This window comes from Andrena cerasifolii, chromosome 15 (assembly GCF_050908995.1).
Source record: "Andrena cerasifolii isolate SP2316 chromosome 15, iyAndCera1_principal, whole genome shotgun sequence".
Lineage (NCBI taxonomy): Eukaryota > Metazoa > Arthropoda > Insecta > Hymenoptera > Andrenidae > Andrena > Andrena cerasifolii.
Window position 1 is genome coordinate 11,006,815 of NC_135132.1, and position 14,794 is coordinate 11,021,608.

General features: G+C 41.9%; 3 protein-coding genes across 6 annotated transcripts; 1 reads left to right on the plus strand and 2 right to left on the minus strand.

Annotated features, from left to right (window-relative positions):
* The first annotated feature begins 61 nt into the window (after positions 1–61).
* Positions 62–3,433, plus strand: LOC143377360 (gustatory receptor for sugar taste 43a). Its single transcript, XM_076828550.1, has 8 exons — positions 62–1,389; positions 1,464–1,647; positions 1,771–1,987; positions 2,074–2,422; positions 2,504–2,599; positions 2,669–2,943; positions 3,025–3,183; positions 3,278–3,433. The coding sequence occupies exons 1-8, from the start codon at positions 1,329–1,331 to the stop codon at positions 3,431–3,433; spliced, it is 1,497 nt and encodes a 498-aa protein (XP_076684665.1). The 5' UTR covers positions 62–1,328.
* LOC143377358 (phosphatidylinositol-3,5-bisphosphate 3-phosphatase MTMR3) lies at positions 1,571–12,041 on the minus strand. Of its 4 annotated transcripts, none has more exons than XM_076828547.1 (16): positions 11,037–12,041; positions 9,855–10,169; positions 9,588–9,774; positions 8,687–8,865; positions 8,399–8,600; positions 7,210–7,400; positions 6,946–7,141; positions 6,681–6,866; positions 6,406–6,570; positions 5,996–6,255; positions 5,661–5,918; positions 5,226–5,586; positions 4,995–5,096; positions 4,729–4,913; positions 4,323–4,635; positions 1,571–1,957 (listed from the first exon to the last, which is right to left on the minus strand). In XM_076828547.1, the coding sequence occupies exons 1-16, from the start codon at positions 11,093–11,095 to the stop codon at positions 1,937–1,939; spliced, it is 3,180 nt and encodes a 1,059-aa protein (XP_076684662.1). In that variant the 5' UTR covers positions 11,096–12,041; the 3' UTR covers positions 1,571–1,936. The 4 variants fall into 4 exon arrangements, with proteins under 4 accessions (XP_076684662.1, XP_076684661.1, XP_076684663.1 ...); XM_076828546.1 differs by having other exon boundaries at positions 5,226–5,589; XM_076828548.1 differs by lacking the exon at positions 11,037–12,041 and adding an exon at positions 10,562–10,786 and having other exon boundaries at positions 5,226–5,589.
* A 183-nt stretch (positions 12,042–12,224) lies between these two features.
* LOC143377361 (protein OPI10 homolog) lies at positions 12,225–13,407 on the minus strand. Its single transcript, XM_076828551.1, has 3 exons — positions 13,261–13,407; positions 12,934–13,063; positions 12,225–12,844 (listed from the first exon to the last, which is right to left on the minus strand). Exons 1-3 carry the CDS (start codon positions 13,288–13,290, stop codon positions 12,414–12,416), a joined length of 591 nt encoding a protein of 196 aa, XP_076684666.1. The 5' UTR covers positions 13,291–13,407; the 3' UTR covers positions 12,225–12,413.
* Positions 13,408–14,794: the final 1,387 nt, after the last annotated feature.

A 14,794-nucleotide genomic window follows, 5' to 3' on the forward strand; every position in this document is an offset into this window, starting at 1 on the left:
TAGAAAGTATTGATTTTATTTATTTTTAAAAGACTTAGATATTTTTTACAGTTAGTTCTTAAACGCTGTATTGATTTTGTACAAATGAATTGAGTATAAGATTTTTACAATTTATTTTGATTTTTTAAAAAAAAATTATTTACTTGAATACTTGTAGAGCACACTATATATAGGATAATTTAATTGTGTAAGCATTTTTTAAATGAATTTATTAGATCTGGGAGGCCTTGAACCTTTAATTTCCGAAGAGAAGAATATAGAAAATAGAGGCTATCTTAGGGGAAAAAAGTGTTGTACAGAATTTTTACGGTCCCTGAAAGTAGATACTAAGTAAATTGATTATAGCAAACAAATTTTACCACAAACAAGATAAAATGTAAATTTTAAATTAATTATTTACACACTTTCTATGTGCAGCCGTAGCCAACGACCTACTCTTTCGGATTCTGATTTTTCGTCACCAGAAGTAGTGTATCGCTGTTTAGCCGAACCCAAAATCGTCTTCATCTCTCTTCCCCAGACACAAGCTTAATTAAAATGCTGCAACTCAAATCGATTACACCAAACACCCGATACGTAATACCGATACTTAATATACAGTCTGCTCCATGATCGTGCGTGCGTTCGTATTCCAAAGAACGCAGTGAAAAAAAAAAACAGAAACGGACTTACTTTTGCAACGCTTGGAATATTCTTTCCACCGGTTGCCAAGAGTCGATTAGCTTGATCGAAAATCGTAGCAAACATCGCGATATCATCGCGACAGACTATCGCAACGCTTGATCGAGTCGGGCGCCGCACCGCGCTGATTGCAAATTGCAAGCGGAATATGTCAGGGAAACCTAAGCAAGAGAGATTGAATCTTGTTTTTCTCGGCCCTTCTTACCATTTGCACTTCAAGGCTTGCACAATCTATTCTTATCTTTCCCTAATTCTACCCCTCGTAATTCTCTTTACTCTAGAGTGCGGAGTCTGGGATTAGCCACTGCCAGTCCTGCGGATTATTTTGCGAACATGAGATATATCGAACGTAGGAACATGTTTTCTCCACGTGAGTAAACAACGTGTCAGGAACGTGACAATCAACGATAATTACCTGTCGACGACCTGACAAGGATGAATGCATCTAGCCGTACATGATGACGTCAGTATGCGGGACAAAAGAAACAACCCCGAGTGCTCGCGTGAATATCCACGGAGAAAAGTCCAACTGTCAGATATCATTTTAAATTTAGCCGTTCAAGTTGAAGGAGAATAGCATTACCGTACTTGGAAAGGAAAGGGACGATTCGGTTCGGTTCGGGTCGGGTCGCGTCGGTCCGACCAACATGCACGTCCGGTGGACAGACATCAGGGGACAAGTGGCCGCGAGGAGACCGAGTAATAATAGTAACGTTTCTTGCTTTTAATTCATCGAGTATCCGCTGTAATTAAGTAAACTTAAGTAAACTGACTAACTGTAGGAAATCGAAGCAAGGCGAAGCTGGAGAAAGGGGAGGGTGGGACTACATCGCGCAGTGATCTTTGCCGCGCAATCTTTCCTATATATTATCTTGGTAAACTGTGCGGCTTGGTTCCAGTGAAATTTATTTCGCACACCGCTGGCAGATATCAGGCTTGCCTAAATATCGTCGACCTGTTCTACAGGTAACTGGAGTAACTCGACAGAAATGAAGCTGGTGAAAAACTGTTTCTCGGGATAAGAATAAGAGTATCTATGTATACATTGATGGGTAACGCACGCGTTTCATCGCTCGGTCGTTCCCGTAGCTTGTGCGTGCTGGTATTACTCCTCGGTTTGGAAATTTGGGGCCTGTGGCGAGATTTGAAAGACGGATGGGAACATAGCACCAGACTGAAATCCCGAACAGCGGTGATCGCGACGTGTAGCGACATTCTTGGAGTGATGGGCCTAACCTTGGTCTGCATCGTTGGCTCACCTTTCCGCTGGAAATACCTGCAAGTCGTCATAAATAAGTTAATCGAGGTGAAGTATTCGCAACCGTCTCGCGATCGTCATTACGATTCCGAGTTCGAATACGAGTACGAGTACGAGTACGATTACGATTTCAGGTGGATGAAAAAGTCGGCATATCGTCGGCAAAAAGAGGTCGGAGATTCACGATCGGCATAACAGTGTGCAGTCTCGCGTATCTCTGGCTCAACTCGAGTCTCGACTTTTATTCTTGGACCCGTAAGGCAAAAGATAACAAAATGTTTACCGACAAAGGACCCATTAATTATGCGCCTCTATATTTTATGTACATCGTAATTATTTCGACGGAAATTCAATACACCGTATCGACGTACAATGTGGGACAAAGATTCGTCAGGTTGAACAACAGACTGAAGAATCTGTTGGATAGAAGCTTCGATAGAAGGCGCGCGAACGATTACTTTGGTAAATGCGCCGTAGAAAACGGTAAGAATCCTTCAATCCCGTTTTGCGTCGCTTTCACTGCAATTTCCTTCCGTTTCTTTCCTATGCTCTAATAACGTACAGCCGGCGGTGATGTTGGCGATCAAGTGTCGAGCGTTCCGTCGCACGGCCAGTACCAGCTGGACAATTATCGAATCTTTAGCTATCGGAAATTGAACGGTAAGTGTATGTACTCTAGTAGAGTTCGAACGATATCTCGATTTAATTGCGCGCATCGTGTGTTTGCAGAAACCGATACGTATGTAAACGATATATCGGAATTGATAGCGGTGCATTCTTCGCTTTGCGACACGGTCTCTCTAATAAACACCGCATTCGGTGTGGTGATATTGGCCGTTACCGTAACGTGTCTGCTACATCTAGTTATCACGCCGTACTTTTTAATTTTACAAGCTGGCGAAAATCACGAATCGATATATCTGCTTGTAGAGGGTATGTGGTGTGTCTTCCACCTCACTAGGATGCTGATAATTGTTCAACCTAGCTACTTCACCGTCGCAGAGGTAAAGACTGAAGCCAAGAAAGGGAAAGACGGACGGCGGTCGGGGACGTGCATTGGATCTGATATGCGGTTTCTTTCATAGGGAAAGAGAACCACGGTTCTCGTCAGTCAGTTACTTTCCTCGAACTTCAAGGGAGACGCCAGACGGGAATTGGAAATATTCTCCCTTCAATTATTGCATCGACCCCTCGAATTCTCAGCGTGCGGACTCTTCTCTTTGGACAGAACCTTGATCACGTCGGTAAGGGGACACAAAGTTGCAACATACCATAAGTACATATTCATATGCAACGCGTACGACGACCTTATCGGATCTGTGTGTGCGTGTGTTTTAGATCGCGGGTGTGGTAACAACATATCTCGTTATACTGATACAGTTTCAGAACGCGGACGAGACAAAGGGTGATGTCGACATAATAAGAAACGCGACGCAAATACTAAAGAACGTGTCACCGCTACAGAATATCACAGTATTGAAGATCGCCACGTGATCTTATCGAGAATACTGCTTCAAGATTATGTGTCTGTATCAGAGAGAGGGCGTGGAGGGTTCAGGAGGGTTGAGGGGGAGAGAGACGATCGGATACGATAGTGACATTTAATATTCCAATTCTCGTAAACAGCGGTAATATACAAATACAGGTTACTCGTATCGTAATCCAACTACTAAACAACGAGTCGTTCCGTCGATCGATCGATCGACGATTAATTAAGGGTGCAACTCCGACGTTGTCTATAACTAGACGTCAGTCACAGCCTATCCAAAACGTTCTTCGGCCACGTCTCGCTGTATCTCGTGAGGACAGATAAGATTTTCTAAAAACGGGAAAACTTGAATAGTCTCGTCCCAAGAAGCCAGGTATCTCGTTGGATCAAGTTACTCCTAAGCTCTGTTAATGTGTCTGTCTGTGTGTGTGTGTGTGTGTGTGTATGTGTGGGGTGTACAACCTCGTATACTGACTTGTTTTGTCTCTGACGCTATACATTTTCTTGTACAAATCATTACTTTATCTAGCAATAAATATCGGATTGCCCGAAGCGAATCATTCGTAGCGATTGTAACATTCGCGCGCGGTATCGAACGCCTGTATGGTAGTATGGTATGGTGCGGTGCGGTATGGTATGGTATGGTATGGTGCGGTGCGGTGCGGTGCGGTATGTTATGTTATGATATGATATGATATGATATGATATGATATATGATATCGTATCGTATCGTATCAACATACGATTCAACTTACGCCTGTACATTCAACAGGCGGTAGTCGCGCAAATCGAAACTAAATGTTACTGACAGCCCGCGCGCATCGTCCTAAGCCAAATCGAAACCCGAAAGCTGCGTTCACCCTTGCCGTGCGTTCTCGCAAATTTTCAATTTACCGTGGCCGCTGTGACGGGTGGCTGTGGTTTTTGATGCGTTGCCTGCAACAAGTTGTCGCAACAGCTGTCTTTTGTCACATTTAAGCCCTTTGGTCTCTGGCAAGTAGTCAAGCTTTCGGAATTCGATGAGAGGTCCGCATCGTTTTCTCCTTTGCTCGAGTGACGAGCAGCGCTGTTGCACTTGCAAGGGCTCGTGTGTCGATGAAGTCGGGAGAAACAGTCGCTACAAACTCTCACTGGATTGTAGAGTTGTTCGCTAGGTAATGGTGTCGAGTTTTCCGAGCAATCCGCGCAGAAGATCTTGCCGCAGCATCTACGATAGACCCGGATACCAGCCGATAAGATAGTATGCATGTATGTACGTAGAAGAACACGCGCAACTATCTCGTGACAAGTGATCGCTTACCTGCAATGATGTTTGCGCCTTCCGAGCCAGAATTCCGTATCACAACCCATACACCGATTGACCGCGTGATCAGGAACCCAGAGAGTCGGAGCGGGGCCCAATTCTTCGATAGCCTCCCAAGACATATCCGATGGTAATGATTCTCCGTGATCGCCGGCACTCCCCACCGAATCGGGCAACGATCCCTGAAACACAACAGAAGCACAGCTACAGCCAGCCGGAATCCGCCTTTCGACAAACTTCCGGCAACATCTCGACACACTCACGATGTCGTCGATGCGATCAGTATCTGCGTTATGATTGCAAACTTGCTTGATCAGAGCCAGCCTTGTCGTATGCAATTCCTTCCTTAATGCTTCTTCTCTGAGCTGAAAGGCAGCAAAGGAGATTTGCGGGTGAATCGACGGGTGAATCAATTACCGCACTCGTCGACTCGTATCAACTGATACGATTTAGAATTCTGAAATTTCAAGCATATCCACCGGAATGCTTCCTACCTTATGCTCTATGATAATCTGTTGCAAACGCATCTGAACATCGCAATGTATAACGGGAAGACCATCGACGTCGTCCAGCCTGTCAGGATTGTCTGGCATCCCGTCCTGATGAGTCGGAGAAGCCGGACAAATGCTACTAGGTGTCCTCGAGATTAGTGGCGCACTGGTATCGCTCACGTCGCTGCCCTCGTTCTGATTCAGATTCAGATTCAGATTCTGACTCTGATTCTGGTTATGGTTATGGGTATGGGTAGTATGGTTATGATTGTAGTTGCGATTGCAAGGACAAACAGCGTTTCGGCCGCTCGTATTCGTCTCGATCCATGGTGAAACCATGTCCTGTGGCGAACTTTTCTGCGACCTGCTGCGAGACAAATGCCTTTTAGTGTTATTTATAGGTTGAAACGATCCTGTCTCACGGCCTCTGATACTTACGCTTCCTTGTCGGAAGCGACCATGTCTGTACCGAACAATAAAGTATCGTTGCTAGGTATTAACGTGTCCGTTGAACTGTCTACCGATGGATTCGCCGGTGATTCGCTCGAGGCTTGAATCGTTGCGTCGCATCGGTTCGCTTGGTCTTCGCTTTCTGACGTGTCCCTTTCGATACTTTCAGTCTTGCAATCCTCCACACGGCTTGATGTCTTTTCGTCCGTTTCCGTTTCCGTGTCGAGCGTCAAACAGTCAAATTTCCTTTAATCACATTTCACCAACGATGATACCCGATTTAATTACAAGCAGGGGGTAAAAGTAAGGATAGCGGTAATTACTTCTCCATAGAAATACTTGGATCACTGAGCCTACGATGACGATAGGCCGCGTGATCGGGGGGAGCATGCATAAGATCCCCGTGCGATCGAGTTTTAGTCATCTGCCCTTGTGGTTCTTCGCTGTCGCCACCCTCGATATCGATCATTGTTACTCTGTTATGCTTGTCACTGTCACTCACGCCGAGAGACGATTCCATAGAACACAAATATACTTCCGGCCATAAAACAAGGTCTCGCACGATACAACTTGGCCATAATACCTAAATAAGAACAAGTCGTCGATACGTTATGACATAAACAAGAGCGTGATTAGGACAGCAATTTGAAATTTCGTTGAACGGAACAAAAACTGATAAGAATAAGCAGAACGACTCTACAAAGGCTGGAATACTAGATGAAAGATATCCTACTTGATTCTTTAAGGGTGAGTACAAATGATTTACGAACGAACTGGAATTAAGGAAGCGCCAGACTGAAAATGTACGCTCCCGTATTCTCAATTGTAGCCTTTCTTGCCTCGTGTTACAAAGAAACGTGCCGAAAAGCTGCGAATACGTATGCTGCGCCAGCTTCACCTGAAATAAATCGTGTCAATGGTGGTTGTTAGTTAGTTACCACCCGTACGCATACATACACGTGTATCCGAACACGCTAACGAGAGATTTCGGTATAGATATGTACTCACAAGATACGCCGGAGACATCTGAAAGCTACATTTAAATTGTAGAGTCAACTGATGTACACAGTCGAGCCACTGCAAAAATACCGGACACCGTTCGTTCGGATCTTCGCAGCCAACCGTTTGTCCACAACGATCCGCGAACTTGTGTCCAAAGTCTAACCATTCTCTCTCGCATAATATTTGGAATCCCTGGCGACACGAAAGCAGAATAACGGAAGGGCTGCCCGACGATAAACGGAAAGAGAAAATGGGAGTACCTTCGGCATACCTCCATAGTTCGGTAATACGGATCGAGAAGAATTTGCGCTAAAGCAACTATCTGAGGCGTTCTATCCCAGCCGTCGCTGCAATGTACCAGTACCGGTCGGCCGTCCCGTTCTATCGCAGACGCTACAGTGACCGCCGCGCGTAATAATCCGGACATATGTTGTAACCATCGCGTCCCCTCTACCAGACTCAGCCAGCTACGTGAAAGATGCCTCGGTGAGCTCTCGGCAAGAAATCCGAAACGGATATGAAACGGAAAATTTACTTGTATTGATCCGCGTCCGATGCGTAGAGCTGTCTGACCGCATGAAAACTCTTCCGTATCGAGTGAATGTTGGGTAAATTCATAAACTGTATGTCGCAACTGGGGTAATATTCAGGGCATTCGCAACCACCACCGCGCGCTCTATTCGCCACAGCGGTTGTGTACGACCTGGCGTCAACGATTAAAACTTTCTGCAAGTAATGCGTTAGAATTGAACGTTATTGGCACGTTAAATCTCTGAAACCACCTTCGCACCACCATCATTTAGATATCATTTAAATAATACGTTCTCGTTTAATTACACTAGTTTACAAAATAAAATAAAAAATTTCGCAGCAGATGCCACCATTTTCTTCTTCTGTAAAATGGCCTACTGATTTTGAAACTAACAGGTGAACTTTTTATCTGACTGTCAAGAAGATGGTCCCACTTAATTGCGAATACCTCGTGTTGCGAATGACCGATATGGTCGAAAATCATCTCAAATCTTAATGTATAAAGCAGGAAGCTTCTATATATTTGTGTGTGTCTGTTGCCTAAAAACTTTCGAACGGTAAACTCTGGGGTCACGAAATGTGTCCCAGCTATAAATTTTTTTTTTTTTAAGTCATTTTTTTCAACCGAAATTGACATCGACAATTGATTTAATTATCTGGGAAAAATCGAAATCGCAAAAATGAGCCCAGTTTCTCATTTCTTACGTTGAGTCTGCGTTACTTTAACGAAGAAAACAAGGTGCAACTGAAGAAAATCTATGGATAAACACCGAAGCTAGAGATAATTGTATGAAAACACTACAATTTCATTTTTTCTCGGTTTTTGTGTTCTTTCCATTTTATTTTGTTATTTCAATTTTAATTAATTCTGTGCATTTTTCAAGTATTTTCTTAATATATGTGTTTTAAAGAAAAAATGACTTTTCACATATTTCCATCGATTTCACCCGAACTACTGAACTACTGATTCAATTAACTTTAATTTGAGATAATTTCGACCATATCGGTCATTAATGGGGACCACCTCTTTGACAGACAAGTGAAAAGTTCACCTGTCGATATCTCGAAAACGTATCCACAGAAATTTTTTTAGACCTTATTTTCGGAATCAACGGGCCATTTTGCATAAGAAAAAAATAGTGACATCTGCTGCACAAAATGGCTGAAAACTAGTGTTATCCATTGATACCCACTTTGCTGCTATTTCCTGCACCACCATCCTCACCAGCATCCAGATAAATTCCAGAGGAATCCAGCATTGTCGATTCACCTTTATCGTAGGAGCATGCATCCGAAAGGGCCTTTAGGAGATCCTCGTCCTCTGGGCTTCGCCAACCGAGCCAACCAACTTCTGGTTGACTACTTCGCGCTATTACCGCCCCATTGTTCACGTGCCTTTCAAATAAACCAGGCCACGTTCAAACAACACACAGATTATTAGCCACCTATACCAAAGCTTCCATTACTCTCTGTGACAATACCTCCAAACCACAGCAGGAATTCGACGAGAGCTGCGGAATTTGGCTGCAACCTCGAGTTTCTCGTCCGAAATGCAAGCGGGAACCAGAATCAACGGTGGATACGACGGACACATACGGTAATCTTTGTTGATTTCACTTATGCGCCATGTACCATGCAAATTAAATTTCAGCCGTTCGACCTAACAACAAGAGATTCCACAGGAGAGCTACAGTGGCGTGCAAAAGTATTCAGCCACCCTTTAAAATCGCATAACTTTTTTTAAAATTAATCCAAACGACTTGAGTTTTTTTTAGAAGCTAGAAGGATTAGTAAAAAAAAAAAGAAAAGAAAAGGTCGTTTTTTTTAAACTTTTTTTTATGAGCCTATAACGAAAATTCAAAAAACCCGTTTGTGGATTTAAGTAAGTTATATATGCGCCTAATATTTTAACAGAATCGATTAACGGTGCTCTGAGCTATAAACGCTTAAATATCGCAGAATAATCGCTGATTTCGGGAATTTCGCAATTTTCAACCTTATTCTGCTATATTTAAGCGTTTGTAGCTCAGAGCAACGTTAACCGATTTTGATGAAATTTTAGGCACGTATATAACTTACTTACATCTACAAATGGGTTTATTGAATTTTCGTTACAGACTCATAAAAAAAAGTTGAAAAAACAACCCTTTCTATTCTTTTTTTTTTTGCTATTCTGACCAAGTGCCTTTTGTTCAAAACAACGAATCACGTCACTTAGCTAACTAATCCTTCTAGTTTCTCAAAAAAAAACTCAAGTCGTTTGGATTAATTTTAAAAGAGTTATGTGATTTTAAAGGCTGGCCGAATACTTTTGCGCGCCACTGTAAGTAATCGATCGTGTCTAGAATTTCTCGCAATTTCTTCCACAGGCAACTTACTCACCTCCGAGTTAAAGGTAGCGATGTACGAAGCGTTATCTTTTCCAAGCTTGGAGCAATCCTTGCTCTCCTCGACGGACCAAGCATAACACGCGAATGCAAATATATCCTCTATACTTTTTCGTGGATAACTGACTTTATGTAGCCGCTTGAACCAGTCCAAGCAATGGTCGTTTGTAGAAAAGGCACAACTGTAATGTTAAAATCTCTATAGTTTATAATAATGGCAAGGGAGCAACCACTTTCTCGTTACCCTTTTTTAATTTCCTACCTCAGAGAACGTGCATCTTTACAACTGATATGTAAGAAAAAGATCTCTTTAACTTCTAGCTGCTCTATTAAACCCAATGGGATGTTGTAACAAGCTTGACTCAATTGAAAGTAAAGTCTGTAATTAGAAAGTGCCAACACTCCGTCCGATGTACGTCCAAGCGCTAAAATGTATTCTCCGCTTAGAGGTGTAAATGGGATGGTGAGCGTTTCATCTTCGCATTCAAAATGTTCGTGCTTTGGAAATAATTCAGAAGCACGTAAATGACAAATAGATTGCAAGCTTGTTAGCTCTTCGGAACTCTCCATCTCCTCTCTGCGACACACCATTTACAAACTTGATTCTTCTCTTTCAACATGGGAAACATGGGGAAATTTTTCCATATTACGTCGTACGGATTCTACCGTTTCTACGAAAATTTTCACAACGTCGCGCCTATATCATGATACATGCCGTTCCATTCGAGGCCGTTTTAATAGATTCACGCAATCGTAAGTACACGTCACCGCAAATTTACGGACAATCACAGTTTCGTGCGCGTCCTGCCGGTTCACGTTCACTTGACGCGAAATGACGCGAAATGACGCGAAATGATGCGAAAGCATCCTCGCGGGACAAACAGCGCGACTGAGACGGTCGTACGTTCGAATACGTCGAAACAAGGAAACATGCAATCGGTACCTAATACGACATTTGTCACCGCTTACCGATTCGTATTCTTCGAAAGTTATGCCGTACACAAAATTGCCATATAAAGAATGCCAGCGAATTTCGGAAATATAGGCTACATACAATGTTCCCTTGAATGCATCGAGAACCAAGGATCACCAAGGATCGCATATTTCGCTCCAACTTTCAACAACTGCACGATTTTCGGCCGTTGCACGCAAGTGAAATTCATCCTAGACGGCATACTATCAAAGTCCACGAATCAGACGTACAATAAAATGGGCTTTTAATCTTAAATGGACGTACAGTTATGCGGGATGTACTTTTAGCAATTAAGTGACTCCGTTAGAAACCATTACCAAACGAAACGACATTGTGTGTACGTAACGTCAGGGTGATAGGCACAGTTTTATAGGCACGGGGCACTCACAAACCCCGTGATTTCTCTGGTCAACAGGAATAAGTATGTAGTAATAGTGACGAGTTGCGTGCACCGACCATCGGATGTCTTACCTTGGACTCCCAAGCTTCTCCGCGATGGACGATGTCCGACGACCGTTTTGATACTTCATTCAAGATCCATAAACAATTGTTTACACGAGAAACAGAATCACAGCACTATTCGCCAGAGAGACCATTTCCCCGTGAAACGAGACAGACGCAATGCTGTGAAATTCGATCTTGACAAGTACCCTACGTAGAGACGTAGATCGTCTAGATTGTTTGGTAGGTACTGGCAGGTACGCAGATATCTTACGCACAGGATAAACCACTCCGTAGCTAATCTCGTGCGATTCCAATCCGAACGCGATTACTTCTCGTTACGGTGGTTCGCGAAAATGGCTAGCATCGCGACACACGATACCCATCAACCGCCCCGATTCCTTCTTTCCATCAGACAATAATATCACGAGCAATTCAATTTCCAATTAATTTTTACGACAAAAAAAACTTTCCTCTGGTCTGACGTGAAAGTGGTTACACTGACACCAACTGACACATATAACACACAACAAGCCGCTTTTTCGTTGCTCGATTCATGCCCTTTGTCACCGTTTCCAACGAGCCACAACCAGCGAACCCTTCCGCTAAACAATTTCAATACCGTTCTGTTATTGGTCACAACATTATCCTCTTGTAACATATCAACATATGTAATAGACTTCAAAAGAACAAAAAAAAGAATGGTGTATTATTTACTCAAACGAAAAATATGTAAGGTAGTAAACGCTTCAACCGCCATCATTAACTTATGTACATACATACACACATACATATTGCCAGAGAGAAGTTTATTGCGCAAGTTCTCTCCCCTACCCCCTTATCACTTTCCTTTTATTCTCTCACTCGCTCAGTTTTTCCTCATAGCATAGCACTCTGACTTCAAGTTTGTTCGTGGCCGTTGCATAGAAACATCGAGGGACACGAATAAAATGAATATTGACGCATGCGCTTTCCGAATTTCTGATTACAGCTACATGTTCTCATCTTGCATGTATGAAATGTTGAAAATATATATATATAAACTTTCATCCTTCAATCATTCAATCATTCAATTCAAATCAAATGGTTGTAGAATTTGAAACAACAGATAGAGAACGTACGCAAAGTTAGTCGTTACAACAAGAACACGGTGAACACATTAAACACATTAAATACGTATAGGTAGCAAATTTTTCATTTCGAATTAAGTACGCGATAGCATTGTAATTACTCATATTATTACCATCTTGCTCCTCGATCAGTATATAAAAAAATTTTAGTTTGCACGAGCAAAACAATGCGCCTCTATGCATCGTATTTCATGGATGAAACTTGTGAACGCCAAAGAGCGATGTGTTGCTATGTAGAACGAAACATAAACTGTTGAGAGAGTCGATTATTTGTGCATCATGTTTTCCAAAAATGTGGGTTTTGCTGTAACCTTCTCTCAAAAGTTTCATACCATCCTTGGATAGTGGATAATGGTACAAAGTTTTCGCTTGGGTTTGGTATCATTTGTGCCTGAGTCACAGAAAAACTCGATACATAATTTAAGAAGCTCGTCAGCATCTTTTGAACAAAGTCTAAGAAAGAGTTTGACGTCGCTTCGGTCACTGTGGCCGCTTGCTGTTCTATAGCTCCGATAGGTTCGATAGAAATCCCTATTTGGGCTACATGTGAAATCTTCCCTACCCCAAAAATGCCTAAATTGCTGTTCTCAAATTCATGGTTTTTCCTCAATGTTGATATCTTGAATATAGCCGATGGTTTAATGTTTGAGATGTATCCAAGAAATTGCCAGTTTGGTGGAGCGGTTGGATCTGGCCAAGTGAAATACACTGTGGAGACACGGTGAATGAAATTTCATCGATTCTACGCAGACACATCTTATATTTACATAACTTTACGACGATAATATAATGTATACCTGCGCCGCCTGTTCCATCGGGAAACGATACAGAACCCGTAAGGAATACCACAATGTGATTTATGTTATCCGCATCGGGTACTGTTATCAGAAATTGGTTCTCTCCTATCTGCTGGAAATCCGTTTGTACCTAGAAGGAACACGAAAATCTAGATATCATCTACGTGACAAATTAGTGTTTAAATACTATTCGTTAAAATACGGTAACGAAGCATCAAAATAATTTGTTGATTTGCAGAAACCTAACCGTTTGCTCAGGAAATTTGAATGCAATACAACAACACGCGCAACGTTGGTGTTTACGCTATGAGAGAAATTAATACTCACGAGCCGACCAGATACAATTATACCGAGCATTTTTACGTAGAATCTAGATCATTCCATTGCCTTTAGTTTATCGCGATGTGTCAAAAGATACACGGTAACATTCACAAAATTAGAATTTCGCACAACTTGCACAACCGCAAAACTGACATTTATCATGAATCGTAAATCCATAGATTGGAATCCCGCTACCCGCTATGGATAACGCAAAGGTGCATTCTCATGCACACGACTTATCTCGTTTTAATAGTTCCTAGAGCTTCTCCCTGTTATTAAGCTACGTTACTCCTTTTAAAAAAATTAATGTTCAAATAAATAATGTCAGTAATATTAATTTAAAATATAATAATTCAGTTTACTAACAACTAAACAAATATCATAAATTGGCATTAGCTATTGCATTTCCATAAGAGTGCATGTTCATACATTCATACATATAACTTACATGGAGCGAACGTCAGTAACTTGGTTTTTATTTCCAATTCTTCGGTACGTGTTCCAAAGAATCCAAACCGATTCAAATAACACGACACATCGCAATGATTCATTGGTTTATGTAGCATATGCAGGGCATCCTTAATCAGTGGGCCGAATGGGCTATAGCCCAAGGTGGCCCAGGGGCGCCGGTGATCTAAGGCGCTTAAGAATCAAGTACTAATGTTGAAATGTTTTTTTTTTCAATTTTTTTATGAGAAAAGAGACACGACAATCGTAAATGTCCATACGATCTACCACCTTGCACCGATTGGGAAGAAACTGTAGTCTGTACGGTGTATAGAGTTTGGTACGTGAAAGGTTAGGGCGCCAAATCTTTTTAGCCCAGGGCGCTCAAATTTGTTAAGACGGCCCTGAGCATATGAGGCAGTGGATTTTGTTTTGGTTATTCATTCAGTCTGAAAAAGGAAATGCGTAGCGCTATGTATTTGTAGTTTATGTACTATGTCCGGTTTTAAGCTATGGAAGAAATCGTATTTTTCAGATATCAAGTATTATTTACAATTTATGTTCAAGCAGAGGCGGAACCAGAGGGGGGGGGGGCGGTAGAGGCGATCGCCACCCTCCACGACGAGTAATAAAATAGAAAAATATTACGATATTGTGTATAATTCTGAATAAATAATTAATGTGAATTTAATTATTTAGGTTGTAGTATCGGATAGAGATATTAAAATATAAATGACAAGCAAATTTTAAATCTTGTAAAACAAGGTTAAAAAATGTTCTTATGTACCTTTACATATGTATTTCGCCCCCTCCAAGAAAGGCTCATGAAATGTTCGACAATCTTCTTCCGTGCACTACCAAACACCATCATATGTTATCGGTCCTCCGGTCATCTTGTTAGCACAAACAGCGAGTTACATACATATATACGACAATTGATTGATGTCGAAGATTATCAATGTTAAAATATTAAGGAGATATATCATTCAAAAAGATGACAATGTATCAGAAGGAATTAAGCGACGTCATATCCATTCCTTGTGGTCGAATCCTTTTATTCTTGCCTTTAGCCGCGGTTTTCTGAAAACTTTCC